Source organism: Capra hircus, chromosome 5 (genome assembly GCF_001704415.2).
Source record: "Capra hircus breed San Clemente chromosome 5, ASM170441v1, whole genome shotgun sequence".
Lineage (NCBI taxonomy): Eukaryota > Metazoa > Chordata > Mammalia > Artiodactyla > Bovidae > Capra > Capra hircus.
Window position 1 is genome coordinate 55,500,933 of NC_030812.1, and position 15,439 is coordinate 55,516,371.

A 15,439-nucleotide genomic window follows, 5' to 3' on the forward strand; every position below is an offset into this window, starting at 1 on the left:
GATAGAATGTTCAGGTGACTGGCCCTAAATCCCAAACTTTTACTCAGATTCTTTTCGTGCTTCTTGAGTCTTGAGGGTCAGTGGGTTGGTTGTTGGTATCGACTGATCATCTCCAGGCAGTACAGTGCTGGATTAGGTCCTGTAAATTGGAGACAGGGGAACATTATTTAGTACAGAGATATCAGAAATTTATTCTTGCACTTAATTGTGATCACAAACTCCAAACTAAAGAATCTTATGTTGGTTAATTTTGGTGTCTCTGAAGCACTCATGGTAGCTGCTAATATTATACCAGCACCACCCCACTATATATATCTCCTTTTCTCTTTATCCCTTTCTTCCTCTCCCTATTGCCTTTTTCTTTTCTTCCTTTCTCTTTAACCCTGTCTCTCAACACTGGTGGCTCTCCAAACTCAAGTTGTTAAACCCCAGAATACTTACCATTTCATTTCTCAGTGGTATGTAACAGGGAATGAAGGAAGTGACCACACGCACATACCACTGTGCTTACCCTAAAGGTTTTCCTTTTGAAGAAAAACCTTTAGCTTTGTAGCAACAAGCATTTGCCCCAGGCCTGGGGGATAGTTCCGCATAAACTATGCTCTTCCCCTTCTTGGCAGCCCCTGCTGTTAGAGCAGGCTTCCATATCACATATCAATAGAACCTTTGAAACCAGGGAGTGATTGTGAGGATTAAAGGGCCAGTGGCTACCTTTTGCCCAATTAACTGCGAGTAGACCTTATGAAAAGGAGTCCTCTGAGCCTCTCCCTGGAGTCCAGTCAGGATCCAAGAGCAATGATCGAGCCCAGAAGTCACCAGTAGGTGGCAGTCACGTCCCCCAGGGCCAGTCTTTGGCTTCCCTACCTGTAGTTCTTCAAAGTTCCCTAACTGGAGTTGGAGACTCTCCAAGAAGAGAACTGTGGCTGAGGGTAGTGGTAGATTCACTTAAAAATAGCACAGAGAACCCTTGCCTTTACCCCTCCCTTCCTTAGTCAGGAGAGGACGAACAGAAGAGCATTGTTTCTTTTCTCTTCACTTTTTTTTAAATAAATTTTTTTTTTATTGAAGGATAATTGCTTTACAGAATTTTGTTGTCTGTCAAACCTCAACATGAATCAGCCATAGGTATACATTTATCCCCTCCCTTTTGAACCTCCATCCCTCTCTTCACTTTTTATTCAAAACTCACAAACATGAGGACAGACAGGCAAGTTATTTTACCACTTCACTGTCCCTAAGGTCTCCCATTGTCCCCCAGAGAATGAAAGGCCTGAAATATGGCAGGCCATCCCTCAAGAGGAAGAAATGGATTCGGATCATAGAAAATGGCTAAAAGTTACCAGCACAGGTAGCTCATGCTGAGCAGGTAGGCCAGCAGTTATATTTGGAATGTCACCAGCTTACAGAAAATAGGTGTGCCAGAGTTGCTGAGAGCTTATTTTCAAGGCTGTGGCAGTATCTCACTCAGGTCACACAGTCGAAAATCGGTAGCTTTTTCCAAGATGATTTACATTGTATTTAATGCAGATATCAGGAGTATTCTCCATGTTGGGAGTCTTCTAATTTTTGGACTCTCTGCCTCTGGAGCTGTTAATCCCCTCTGAAAGGGTCTCCCAGGAGATATATGGCAGGCAGATATATATATTGATGCCTTGGTTCCCCCACAACTAACTCTTAATACTCTAAATTTGAAAGAAGGAAGGAGAATTATTCAAACAAAAAGATATATACGTAATTGTAGATATTTACATAATTGTTTGACTTCTCAGAGGTTAAAGCGTCTGCCTGGAATGCGGGAGACCTGGGTTTGATCCCTGGGTTGGGAAGATCCCCTGGAGAAGGAAATGGCAACCCACTCCAGTACTCTTGCCTGGAGAATCCCATGGAGGGAGGAGCCTGGTAGGCTACAGTCCATGGGGTCGCAAAGAGTCGGACACGACTGAGCGACTTAACTTACTAACTTACTTTACTGCTGGAGTGGAATGGAAAGAACATATGTCAGGCAAAACTAGGCTCCTGTCCCTGCTCTGCCACATTAGTTGTATGATCCTGGGTATGTGGTTTAATTTCTCTGAGCCGTATTATCTTAATTGCAAATATACGTTATCTCCCTATCAGATAATCGTGAGGTTGTAATGAGATAAGTGTGTGTAAATGAGCAGTGTATATCAGTGTTATTTCCCCCTCTCTTCATAGGGCTCCAGAAGCTATGACTGGAGAGCTGATGAGGTGATTGAAATGACTGGAGGGGAAGAAGAGAGAAAAAAATAACTCCCTATTAGTTGGTTTAGAACACACCATGTTCCTAATAAACAAGTCCTCCTGCTTGAGGCAAGTGAAGGAACCCAAGGAACAAAAGCTAAGACTAGGCTATTTATATTTTATTCCTAAATCCCTCCCTGTTTGCTTATGGGAGCATTTTTAATACTGCCCTGTCCGCCTGGAGGAGCGTAGAAGAATCATGGAGTAGGAGGAAGTAGCACATGAACTGGCTTATTTTTCCTTCTCTGCCCTCGGGAGGGAGATGATCCTTGTGAATGAGCACTCCTTCAAGAGAGCTGTGGTGTGAAGTCAGGATCCTGCCTGGGAGAGTTGAGCTAGACCTTGGATGACCCTTCCTACAGAAGCAGGAATCCCTTCTCAAGGAGGGTTATGCTCCCCAGGAATCCTGTGCCCAGGAAAAATGCTTAGGGAAAAAGCTGTGTTTAGAATCAGGCAGCAAACCCTGGCTCTGAGAGTCCTAAGACTGTATACAGCAGCTGCAGAGTTCTGAGTGGCTAATGGGGTAGAGTGTCTGCAGTGGGTCTGTACTGATAGGGGAGATTGCCTGTTTGTCAAAGATATGAAAGCTAGAGACCAAGTCCTGAACTTGGTCTCCAGCCTGCTCAGCTGCCTTACTCTTCATGTGAAATTTCTCTTAAGATTAACCTTGTTCTTCCTTCCCTTTCCTTCCCCTTCTCTGCCTCACCCCCACCCCCACCCCCGCCTCTCCCTATACCTCCCTTTGCTCTTGCCTTTCCACATGTCTCACTGCTGGTCCACAGCCAGTCCCGGCTCTGCAGCCCTCTCCGCAGCCTGTTCAGTTCTCTCCAGGCTCCTGTCCCCAAGTCCTTCTGCCAGTCTCTCCGCCCCAGCAGTACAACATGGTATAAACTCCATTCCCCCTTTTTGTCTTGTTCGTGTGTGGCCTGTGTCTGTGGGCCTGTCTGGGTCAGTCTGTGACAACCTTGCAAAGCAGTTATGCTTTTTAGAGGACCATTGTTAGGAACATATTTCTTCTTTAGGGGCTGGCACAGGCTGAACTATACTTCATTTCTAGTGAACTATATTTCATTTCACAGTACTCCAGGCTTCAAAGATGCCTAAATGTAAGACAGAGAACAGTTACTCTGAGTTTCAGGAGAGGGGAACAAAATCAGATGTTGATCTAACCTGGGCTCCTCGCTCTCTCTGCCATGTCCCTTCTTCATCTCATCTGCTCCCAGGCCATGGTGGAGGAATGCAGTTTATTCTGTACTGTAGAGAATGAGTCTCTATAATTCCCTTTAAAAATAAAAACACAGTTGCAGATTTCTCTAGTACCACTGGTAAAAGCTTCAAATGTTTCCCTGTTTTACATAAAAAAAATACCCTCTTCTGTTGTATAGCATGTGCTGTTTAAATTGTTTGTACTCTGACAACAAATCCTTTAAAAAGATCTGGTCTGTTTCATAGTTGGTGACTTCTATCATGGTTATAGGAGCCCTGACTTTTTTCAAATTTTGTGTTAATCACACCTGTCTGCTTTTTCACTGGAATCCCTTCTTTTCTCCCACCTCTTAGCTCCATACTGAAAAGTTCTAGAATATGAACCTCAAAATAGTAACTGCAATCCAGTGCTCTTGTCATCTGTTCCTTCCCACTAAGTTAGCAAAATAGCTAAGATCAGATCCCTGAAAGTTGAGTGAAACCACAGGAAAGTACTATCTTTTGTTTCTACTAGTTTCGTTTGTGTGTGTGTATGTATATGTTGATTACTATCCATGGAGCAAAAGAGATGAGAAAGTTAACAGAGTAACCTATCACCATATAAGTGAGAGATGGAACACCCTCACCCTTGCTGCTTGGAGAAGAGGGCTGAGAGAGAAGGCAATTACAGATTAGTCAGTCAGTCTCTCTCCCCAGCTCAGCTGCTCACCCTGGCCTCCTTTCAGAGGTGAGAATTGGAAGTGGTTTCTGAAGGGCAGGAGAACGCTAGGCAAGTGTCAGAGAACAGAGGTGGAAATGACTTCAAGAGGGAGTAAGGAGATAAGCAGCAGGAGCTGGGATCCCACCAGTCTTTCCAATGCATAGGCAGAGCTGGGGAGCTACATGAACCTACCAATCAGCCACACAAGGTGTTATCTGGGTCCTTTATTATAAAAATGAGATTTATGACAACATATAGGCCCTTTGCATGATTGGAGGCATGAGGAAGACAGGATATGGAAAGACTTAAATAGTCCTGTTTTTTCTATATATAGAAGTTGTGTCATTGCTCCTGTCTCCCCAGGATTAATTCTAATAAAGGTCATAATCAGAGTGGCCATTGTTACCTCATATGTGGTAGGGAGACTGGCTCTGGAGTTGGGCTTCAAACAGCTTTCAACTCATAGCAATTTGAAATACCACATGACAGAGGCTTAGGGCTAAAAAGTACCTCCCAGGGCACAGAGGTAGGAATATCCTCTGTGAAGGAAGGAAGGCGGTAGAGAGGGTTACTATTTCTGTCTGTCTGTCTGTGTTGAAGCCAAAGACCTGGGGCTTGATACGACCTCAGTCCTTGGGTCTCCCCCACTCTCTCAACAGGCAGATGATCTCAGCAACCCCTTTGGACAAATGAGCCTTAGTCGCCAAGGTTCTACTGAAGCAGCTGACCCATCCTCAGCTCTGTTCCAGCCCCCACTTATCTCCCAGCACCCTCAGCAGACTAGCTTCATCATGGCTTCTACAGGGCAGCCCCTCCCTACTTCCAACTATTCCACCTCGAGCCATGCACCACCTACTCAGCAAGTCCTGCCACCACAGGGCTACATGCAGCCCCCTCAACAGGTGAGTGGTTTGGGTTTCCAGTTTAAATCATGAATTCAATTTATCCAGTATTATAAACCTTTTTTCCTCTAGTTTAGACAGGCCAGAGGAGATACCTGCCCGCTACCCGCCTCCGTTTCCCCACCTTTCTCTTGAAAGTTGTCTTTCTAGTCAGAAACATCTATCAGACAAGTCCTTCCTCTTCGGTTTCAAACTTGTACGCTAATGCTGCAATTGCAGACCCCAAATTTTTCTGTTTACAGACTTCCGGAATCGACTGTGATGTATTTAGTAGCTGGGGGGTATTGGGGCTGAATTTGAGGAGCCTGCTCGTACATCTGTCTCCTCTCACCGTAGATCCAGGTGTCTTACTATTCCCCTGGACAGTATCCCAGCTCCAGCCAGCAATACCGACCTCTGTCTCACCCGGTGGCCTACAGCCCCCAGCGTGGTCAGCAGCTGCCGCAGCCATCCCAGCAGCCTGGTAAGAGGCACTGATGATGTAAGGAGGCAGCACGTAAGGGAAGGACAGCAACTGGGGAAGAATTACTTTCCCTGTTTAAAAAGCGGTGGGGAAGGGGAGTAGTGGCTGGAATGGTTAGGGTCCTAAAAAGGAACCTGTGATCTCCAAAAAAGAAGGAAAATTACTAAGAGAGTGTGACCTCCTAAACATTGTTGAGGCTATACTGATGTCTTCTCTGCTTTGCCTGTCCCTAGGTTTACAGCCCATGATGCCTAACCAGCAGCAAGCGGCTTACCAAGGCATGATTGGGGTCCAGCAGCCACAGAACCAGGGCCTGCTCAGCAACCAGAGGAGCGGCATGGGGGGCCAGATGCAAGGCCTGGTGGTTCAGTACACTCCACTGCCTTCTTACCAAGTGGGTGCATTCTGAATGGGGAAACCACCCAGTCCTTGGGATGAGGAAAAGGAGGACAGTTCCCATGTCTGTCCTCGAGTCTGACCACTCGAACACTAAAACACTGTTCACTGTACCTCTAGCACTTTTAGGTTTTCTTCCTCTGAAAGAAGGTCAAAAGAGTCTGAGAAGAGTCTTCATTTAAATTCTTTGGTCTTTATACCATGCAAATGAGTATATGCCCAGAAAAGTAGGATCTAGAGGAAATTAGGCTCCTTCCTGTACATCAGATGCCCAAAGGTGATGTTTGGAGGAGGGGAAATGGAGGTAGCACTAAGCGTTTCCTTTAGGTGAGGAGAGTAAGAGGATCTCTAAAGGTAGGGAAGGAGATTAGAGTGTCCCTGTCCAGTGATGACTAAGCTGTTTTTTGGATGACTTCATTGAGAGTAAAAGTGGTCATTCTCTTCTTGTCTTCACCCAGGTCCCAGTGGGTAATGACTCACAAAATGTGGTCCAGCCGCCTTTCCAGCAACCCATGCTGGTCCCTGCAAGCCAATCTGTGCAGGGGGCCCTCCCAGCAGGGGGTGTTCCAGTGTACTACAGCATGATCCCGCCAGCTCAGCAGAACGGTACAAGGTGAGGGCTCCCAGAGAGACGGGGTGCATCTCCTGCAGACCTTTAGCAACTGTTACACCATGGTTTTTATTCCACTGGAAAAGAAAAGCAGGGGTAAAGATCCCAGAGGTAGGGACTTCTCTGGTGCTCCAGTGGCTAAGACTCTGTGCTCCCAACGCAGGGGGCCTGGGTTTGATCCCTGGTCAGGGAACTAGATCCACATGCCTTAACTAAGACTTGGTGCAATCAAATAAATAAATGTTTATTTTTTAAAAAGATCAGGGGTACCCCAAATCAGTTAGAACATGAGGGAGTTTATTCTCCTTGTTAGTTTGATATCTGCTTAAGAATTCGTTAGCAGGAAAAAATTCCTGCTTCAGAAACAGAGACTTTATAATTTCCCCCAGTTTTTGTTTTTCTGAACTATGAAATAGAGACTGCTTGTTATTTTTTAAAAAAGCAGTTTGGTGTATACATATGTAAATTTTTCCATGTACCTCTATAGCCATGGATGAGTCTGAGGTGTTGTCTCTATATGTCTGTTTATATATCTTAGTATGTTGTTGTTTAGTTGCTAAGTCGTGTCCAACTCTTTGCGACCCCGTGGACTGTAGCCTGCCTGGCTCCTCCGTCTGTGGAACTTCGCAGGCAAGAATACTGGATTGGGTTGTCATTTCCTATTCCAGGGATCTTCCCGACCGAGGGATCGAACCTGCATTGATGGGTGGGTTCTTTAGCACTGAGCCACCAGAGAAGCTCGTATATCTTAGTATAATGATGTAATTTTAGAGATAGAAGTTTATCTTAGAAATATCTAGTCCACTCCCCTTGTTTTATTTTTTGCCCTTCTTCTATAAATGAGGAAATTCCAGCTAGGGATATTAAGAAGCTTACTCAAAGTCATACAGCTAGTTAGTAGAAGCAGAGCTGGGATTAGAACTCAAGTCTGGGCCTACGTCAGTGTATTTCTGTGTCTCTCTCAGTGTACATATGTTTATTCCTGTCTTTTTTTTTTAATGTGTCTTGAATTTTGTGAGGTTTCCCCCTGTTTTTCTTTAATTGATGATCTGTGTTTGCCATTAAGAAAATATCCTGAATCTCCTTAGTTGTTTTTTTTTGCCCATCTCTCTCTAGCACTGTAGCCCTGTGTGTCTGTTTCTGGCACTCTCCTTGTGAAAGAGACACACAGAGAGAGTGTGTGTATTTGTGTGTGTGTGTGTGTGCGTGCATGTGCACATACACTCGCATGAGTTATGTATTTGGTGTTTCTACACTGTTGGGAAGAGCATGTGTCACTAACATTCCATCTGTAGCACTGATTAGCAGCTTCCTAATTGAAAGATGATCAAGTACAGATATATATAATTAACTTTGAACTGATGAGTGATTTTAGAAATTGCATGGCAAATTGGTCTGGGAATGGCTTGGAGCTGCCTTGGCTTCCCACAGGGGAGGCCCAGGAGGCAACAGCTGTCTGCCAGGAGCTGCGTTCCTCCCTCTACCGCTTTACCACTCCCCTCTTCTCCATCTCCCCAGCCCTTCTGTGGGGTTTCTGCAGCCTCCTGGCTCTGAGCAGTACCAGATGCCTCAGTCTCCCTCTCCCTGCAGTCCACCACAGATGCCACAGCAGTACTCAGGTAAGAGCATAAAGAATGGAGGGGTCTTGGGCACTGGTGAGAGCAAAACACTGCTGAAGGACTTGTGCTCTAGAACTGGGTAGGGCAGAGAAAGTTCAGGGATTGGCTCTGTCCCCAGCTGTGACTTCATCAGGAGGAGAAACCAAAGTCCTGGAAACACCTGGCTGGTGTTTTCCAGAGGTGTTGAAATGGACTCCCTCAAGAGGGGAGGTGGTGTGCCTGATCCCTACCCCTGGGGAACCACATGTCGGTTGGGTTCCTTGTTTGCTTTCTCTTTCCTCCTTAGTTTCTCCCTCTCTGCTGAATCCAGCCCTGCGACTGGATTACGACTCACATGCCTTTACAACGTAAAGGGCTTATATCTCTGTCTCTTGCACTCATTCTTCCTGTAAATAGCTTTTCTTTTCTCTTGGGAGTGTGAGAGAGGCTGACAAAATGCTTTTAAAACTGTATCTTAGATTTGTTTAGCAATTTTTCATTTGTACTCACATACATTGTGTCCTTTTAATTCTCTCCACAGCTTTGTAAAGAGAAAATTTAAGACTCAAAGAGGGATAAATTTTGTGTAAGGTCACAATCCTAAAGCTTGAACTTGGGTCTTTTCACTTTCTGTAACCCCTGCTACAGCCTCGGACACATTTTCAACAGGTTTCTGTACTCTGTTCCTTTCCCTCCAGTGGAAGGAAAAAGGCCTTCTTTGGAGGGGCCGGTTATCCCAGGTGAATGCACTTAATGCTACACAGCTTGTCTGTCTTTGCCTAAAACCCCCCCATATACCAAGAACAACTGCTGTTTCCCTTTCACCCTACCCTGACATATCATTGCACTGCATTTAAATTGATTTCAAGGGGTCTGGAGGGGAGAGGGTCTTAAGGTAGCCTCCAGCCTTCCTCATTCCTCTCTACAGTGGGAATGTCAGAGTGCCCTCTTCTGGTGAGATAAGGTACTTTGCCAGTTTTTCATATTTTAGAAATGGGATATTTTTCACATAAGATTTTCTGTACTCTGTTATGGGTGCTGTGGAATAGATTCCAGAATCAATCTTGCTCACAAGACCTGATCAATTCTTAGCTTCAAGGATTAATAACTTCTGCCTTTATGCAGACCAACCATGGATCTCTTACAGGCTGAGGTTTTGAAATTCACCAGCCCTTACTACCCTTTACTCCATTATTGGTCTCTCCAGCTGTATCTCCTAGTGTCCGCCAGGGGCAGTTGACCTTGAAATTCCCAATGGGGTATGGAAATGATAGAAACTAGCTCCAAGAACTGCTGTAGCCTGTGGTGGTGCTTGATACCGCAGGGCATTTTCTCTCCTATTTGTTAAGATAAGTGTGTGCGAGTGCATATGGGTATAGTTGTATGTGAATGTCTGTGTAAATCCTTAGTGGCATATCAGTGTATCTACTGGGTCTCTGCATTTATACCTCTTCATATACAAATACAAGGTCTTTGAATTAGAAACAAATCAAGTGAAAATAATTTTGCAGTACCTACTGTGGACCTAATGATAAGTAAACTGAAACAGCTATTGGTTCTGAAAGTTGGCACTAGAGATCTGGACTGGAATTGGAAGGGAGATAATCTAGGTTCTTCCCCAAATTAATAAAAATAGACAAAACCCTCTTAATCATCTCATTTCCTTGCTGCTTTAGAATTTTCTAGTATATTTCCTTTCTTTCTAGCCACCCTGATTGACCTAGGCTTCTGACTGACCCCTTGTACTTTTCCTAGATGTTGGCCCTCTATTCCATCCACATCATCTAAGAGACCTATTCACCATATCATTGATCTTACAAATCTTCAATCCCAGGTCATGGGAATCTTAAGAGGAAGTGGAAGAAAAGAAAAAGTGCTTCTTTTGCCTTCCTTTCCAGTTTGCCCTTTACTGGAAAGCTAGAAGGCCAGCATTGCCCAGAAGGGCTGCTGTGTCACCTCCAGAGGACAGTCACCCGCCCTTCTCCCATGTAGCAGCATGGTCACTTTTCCAAAAATAAAGGCAGGGATTAGGGTTGACTGTTCCTGGAGCAACTGTTCTGGTTTATTAATACATTTTTGTAGTTGCCCAGTTTACCCCCAGGCCTGGACCTTAATTCCTTCACTATGATTTTAGATATAACCATAACCCTAGGAAATAGTTTTCTCCCCACTAAAATAATGACTTGCAGGTCCTTTGAGGTTTCTGCAGGCTTGTCTTGGGAAGATGCACACGGACATGAAATGGCAGTGAAACTTATGCACAGACTCTCAACTCACAGTGACACAGCAGCGTGGCCAGAGTGAGGTACATACAGAAATAGCTTCCCACATACTTACTGGCTCATTTTGTAGCTGAGGGCTTTCCAAAGCGGAGATAACTCTTTTCTCTCCCCAGTTCCTGAAGATAACCCTCTCCCCCACCAAAAAAGGGAAAAAGATGAAGATACTGTAGGATTATAGCCTGTAATTTGGGAAAGATGCCTGAGGGATTTTATTTCTCTGGACATTCCTTTCCATAGATTTCATTCCAGATGGTAAAGAAGAAGCCTTATCAGTTTTCTACCTCAGTGATTTAAAAAACAACAACAACAACAACTAAACAAAAACCAATTCTGCCAGACATAAATGTCATCTGTTTATATTTATGGGGTTTGCTCTGCCCAATCGACCTTTCTGCCCAGGTTTAACGATGCCACTTAAAAAGCCATTCACACGTCCCCTCTCTTTTCAGAGCTTTCAAGATGAAATTGATTTCCTTATTCAATTCCCTTCTCCCACTTCCTACTCTAACCCAGGCTCCTTCCCCCAGCCTGATAATATGAAAGGCCTGTCACTGGGCAGTGCCGTGGGGGGTTTTGTTTGGGGAGATTTGGACAGTTTTTTGCCATGTGCATTAAGAAGTGGCCACAGTTCAGCTGCTAATGGATGCCACCTGCTTCTGGCTTGAGGATGAGAAGCATAAAAATCAGCTCATCAGCAGAGTAGTGCTCTCTGTCCTCGGCTGAGTGAAGGAACAACGCTCCGGGCTAGCGGGGGAGGACTCAGTGTGGGGAGGAGCTCAGGAATGAAGCTGCGACTGAGAACTCTGCCTTTGTTTTTGTTAGGATCAGAGAAAATAATATGAGGACTTTGTTCTCTTTCCCGCTCCACTTTAGACCCCTAATAGCTCCTTATGGCTACATGTTGGCATTATAAAGAGCATCTACTGCCTTGCTTGTGCCCATACCCCACACATTCAGACATCCTCTACCCTTTCCTGGCCCAGGGCATTAGGCTTAGGTTGTATGTTGCCTTCCAGAAACGCTGTGGATTTGATTATTTTTGCGTTGGCCCCCTCAGCAGTGAGGTATTTGACGAAGGTCAGTTGCAGTTTTGTGGCTAAAGGACACTGGTGCAGGTGGGGCTCCTAGGATGGGAGATACAGGGCCCAGAGCAGCTGAAGTAAAGAGGGAGTTGTTAAAGGCATGCCGCTTCACCACTGCGCACTTCTCCTGCGGCCCTTCCACAGGCTGTGTTGGTGAAGACCCTGCCCCCTCTGGCAGGGGAAGGGAAGATGGGAGCCTGTTGTTGGGAGTGTTTGTGCTCTCTGATTAGATGAACCCTAGAGGGTGGGGGAGGGGCACAAATTGGGGAGTAGGATACAACAGATGCTGTGTCTCCTGAGCTGTTCTTAGACCTCCCCCCACTTCTTTCCTTTCCTTTGACCGATGCTACCTGAGAAAAGCAATCACGCTCACTTCCCAGCATGACTGGTGCCCAGGGCAGAGGCTGCAGCATTTCCTGTCACAGGAAGCAGTGTGATGCTGGCGGCAGTGGCAGCCCCAGGGCACTGAGCCACGAAGCAGCACTGCAGCAGGTTTTGATCTAGCGACCCCCAGCCCCGTGTCTGCCACCACACACACACGTGAACTTGGCCTGTCCATCCACAGGAATACAGGCTGCGGGCCAAGAGCAGACCCTCACGCTAGAGAATCCCCTGTGGGGAGGCGGAGCTCCTGCCCGGCTCTCCCGGCAGGAACTGTCCGTCAGACTGCTTCTCCCTGACCCCTTACCTTGTTTTTCACCATGAGGAAGATTCAGGACTTGGTATTCCTCCTCAGTGAGCCCTTTCCTTCCCCCAGCCTGTGAGAGGGTAAGACTGCATCCATGGTTGCCTGGACTAAAGCCCCACGGCTGCATCCTGTCAGTAAAACCTTCCGAGGGTCTCACCCTCCCCCTCCATCCCTGCTGTCGCTGCTCTAACTCATAGCCATTGTGTTCTGTTTCAGTAGACTTCTAACTAGTCTTCCAGTCACAGTCTCCCCCTCCCTTCGGCCATCTTACCTTTGGCCACTGGGGTTAGCTCTCTGAAGCACAAGTCCTATTTCCAACACCTCTGGGTTACAGCCCTTACCTGAATGTGCTTCGAATTCTTGACACCAGCTATTTGTTTAATGTCCAACTCTCTAATAGACTGCTCATTCCACTGGGGTAGAGACCAGTTTTTTTGTTGTTGTATACCCAGTGCCTGGCATAGGAACTGGTAAATGTTCCATAAATGTTTATTGAATAAGTGAAGAGATGTATCTCATCCCCTGGTGCTTCCCCTGCATAGCTCCTGGGCCTTCCTTAGCACCTTGAACTATTTGTCATTTCCTGAATGTGACATATCTCTATGCCATTCCCTCTACTTGAAGTGTTCCAACTCACCCTATCCTTGCCCAAGAATTAATGTCCTGGATCTGGTTTAGTGAAGCTGTGCACATTTATCTTCTCTTGAACAACCAGAGATCACTGACTTATCTGCAGCCATTACCAGAAAAGCCGGCACGTGCCTGCAGCCCTGGCCCAGGCTCCAGACTGGGGCCTGTACCACGCCCAGACGCTTGAGCAATCTGATCTGGGCATTTGGTAATACCTAACTATGACAGAATGGAGTAGTTTTCGGCCAAGCCTATCAAAGTACCCCTCAACCAGGGGAAGGCCAGGAGAGCATTGGCATCTTCCCCTCAAATTTCCACTGGTTTGAGGAGAGAGAGTCAGAGACCAAATCAGCAACTGTCTCAGATTCCTGGCAGGACACAGTTTAAGTGACCCTGAAGCCGTAGGTGGATTTGCTTACTGGCTTTCCCACTCAGGGTTAGCTGACAGGCTAAAATGAAGTTTGAATTCCCAACCAACTGCTTTTTCCCTGCCACTCAGGAGTGTCACCTTCTGGACCGGGTGTGGTGGTCATGCAGCTGAATGTCCCTAATGGACCCCAGCCTCCCCAGAACCCGCCCATGGTCCAGTGGAGTCACTGTAAATATTACAGCATGGACCAGCGGGGTCAGAAGCCTGGAGACCTGTACAGTCCTGAGAGTAGCCCCCAGGTGAGTCCTGCAACCCAGCTTTATCTTGGCAGGGAGGTGATCAGAGTCTTTTCAGGAAGCAATCTTTACCATTGACCATGCAGCCTCTCTTACTTGTGCGCTCTTTTACCCTGGACACTTTTCAGAAGAAACACAGGAAAGAGAGGAGGGAGCATCTTCTTTCAAGGAACCTAAGACCTAAGGTGGCAGATAGGACGCATGTTTAAAAACGCTAAGGGAATACGTAAAACAGGTTGTCAGGAAGTGAATATTAAAATAATACCAACTAATTAGGCACCCAGGGGCCAGTGTGAAGGAGCACTCTGACTTTGACAGAGTTCAGCAAGAGAAGCTTCCTGAGAGAGGTAACTTTTAAGCCGAGTCGTAGGAGCAATCCAGAGGGCAGAGTCTGGTGGATATGTGATGTGTACTCCGCTCTCTCCCACAGGCCAGCACACAGATGAGCAGCAGCCCTGTCACATCTCCTACTCAATCTCCAGCACCCTCTCCTGTCACCAGCCTCAGCAGCGTCTGCACAGGGCTCAGTCCCCTTCCTGTCCTCACACAGTTCCCCCGGCCTGGAGGTCCCGCACAGGGTAAGGGTTCAGTGAGGTGGGCTGCTGTCAGCTGTCAAATTCACCCGTTGCATCCCATTCCCAAGTGGGAAGATCAGGAAGGGAGCAGTAGACAGAGAATCACTGTGGCTGGCCCTCCCGTTCGTGGAAGCCAGCTCTTCCTTTAATGTCCCTGCTTGGGCCAAAGACACACCCCTCTTTAGTGCTGCCCATAGTTACCTTAACTCTAGATCTCCTTTACGTATTTAGTATTTCCTTTCAAGTCCCCAGAGACTGTGAGCCAGGGAAAAGAAGTTCCCTGAACTTTCTAATGAACAGCAAAGAGTTTAACCTATCAGTACTGAGTCTGAGGCCTGGGAATATGGGGTGTGTCAGAAACAGTATGGTTTTAGAAAAGGGAATGCTGGATTTGAGTGAAAAGACTTGGGTTCACCCCCAACTTACTGTGACAGACAGAAGCTTAGAACAGCTGCTCGTTGCTGTCTTTTCCCTGGTAGACACCAAAAGAGGGCTCAGCTGTGACTGTCGCAGGCGAGGAGGGAACGTCCTGGCACTTCTGCTGTTCTTTCAATCAGAATCACAAGTTATACGAGTCTGTTGAGATGCCACCCAGCTTGTGGGAGTCCTGCTCCCTGCACCTGGGCAGGTGGGGGACATGGCCCCTTCCTCCAGCCTGGGGTGGGTGGACCAAAGAACCTAGTCCCAAGCCACCGAGCCCCAGATGACCACCTCCCTCCCATGATCAGGAAACCAGAGGTCACCTTCCCACAGAAACTTTATTTTTCACAAATCTCAAGTGCAGAATATAGATGGCCATTTTAAAAAGCACAGTCAAATTTTTAACCAAGAATTTACAGGAATTAGAGTTTTATAGCTTAAAAACATACCGCCAATATTTTCAGAAATAACTCAATTTCTTAAAAAGTAAAAAAAAAAAAAAGACTTGAGTTCAAGTTCTAGTTCTACCACTAACTAGTTTTGTGAAGCTGAGTATGTTACCATGTTACTTAAACTTAGAACCAGACCTCAGTTTCCTAATACATAAAATGAGGTTAATCACATGTAAAATGGAAATAATCTTATCTGCTTTCTGCCTTGGCTATCAAAAGCAGTATAAAAATAAGATGAGAATATGGTTTAAAACTTCAGAGTGCTCTGAAATACAGTATTTATCACCAATAATAGGTAACACATAGGTGCTATATCTTATAATCATTTAACTGCACCAGTGCTGATGAGGGAAGAACATACCCAACATCCCCTCTTCAGTAACAGAGACAGAATTTGAATATAGTCTGACTACAGGTCTCTCTTGTCTACTACACTGTATTGCCTCTCATCTAAGTCAGAAACTTGAACCTTGGGTTTAGGGTGAGAAGCAACTATATGAGAAATAA

General features: G+C 46.0%; 1 protein-coding gene across 13 annotated transcripts in view; it reads left to right on the top strand.

Moving 5' to 3' along the window:
* Nucleotides 1-15,439, top strand: part of R3HDM2 (R3H domain containing 2) — a 162,463-nt gene that overhangs the window by 144,275 nt on the left and 2,749 nt on the right. For 8 of the 13 annotated variants that reach the window (XM_018048042.1, XM_018048031.1, XM_018048032.1 and 5 more), the window contains 8 exons: nt 3,045-3,146; nt 4,828-5,070; nt 5,407-5,533; nt 5,767-5,927; nt 6,388-6,542; nt 8,058-8,158; nt 13,319-13,488; nt 13,916-14,063. In XM_018048042.1, coding sequence (XP_017903531.1) covers nt 3,045-3,146; nt 4,828-5,070; nt 5,407-5,533; nt 5,767-5,927; nt 6,388-6,542; nt 8,058-8,158; nt 13,319-13,488; nt 13,916-14,063 — 1,207 coding nt within the window. Of the gene's footprint in view, nt 1-3,044; nt 3,147-4,827; nt 5,071-5,406; nt 5,534-5,766; nt 5,928-6,387; nt 6,543-8,057; nt 8,159-10,346; nt 10,443-13,318; nt 13,489-13,915; nt 14,064-15,439 lie in introns of those variants that run through there. The other 5 variants (XM_018048035.1, XM_018048041.1, XM_018048039.1 and 2 more) reach the window with 2 other exon arrangements.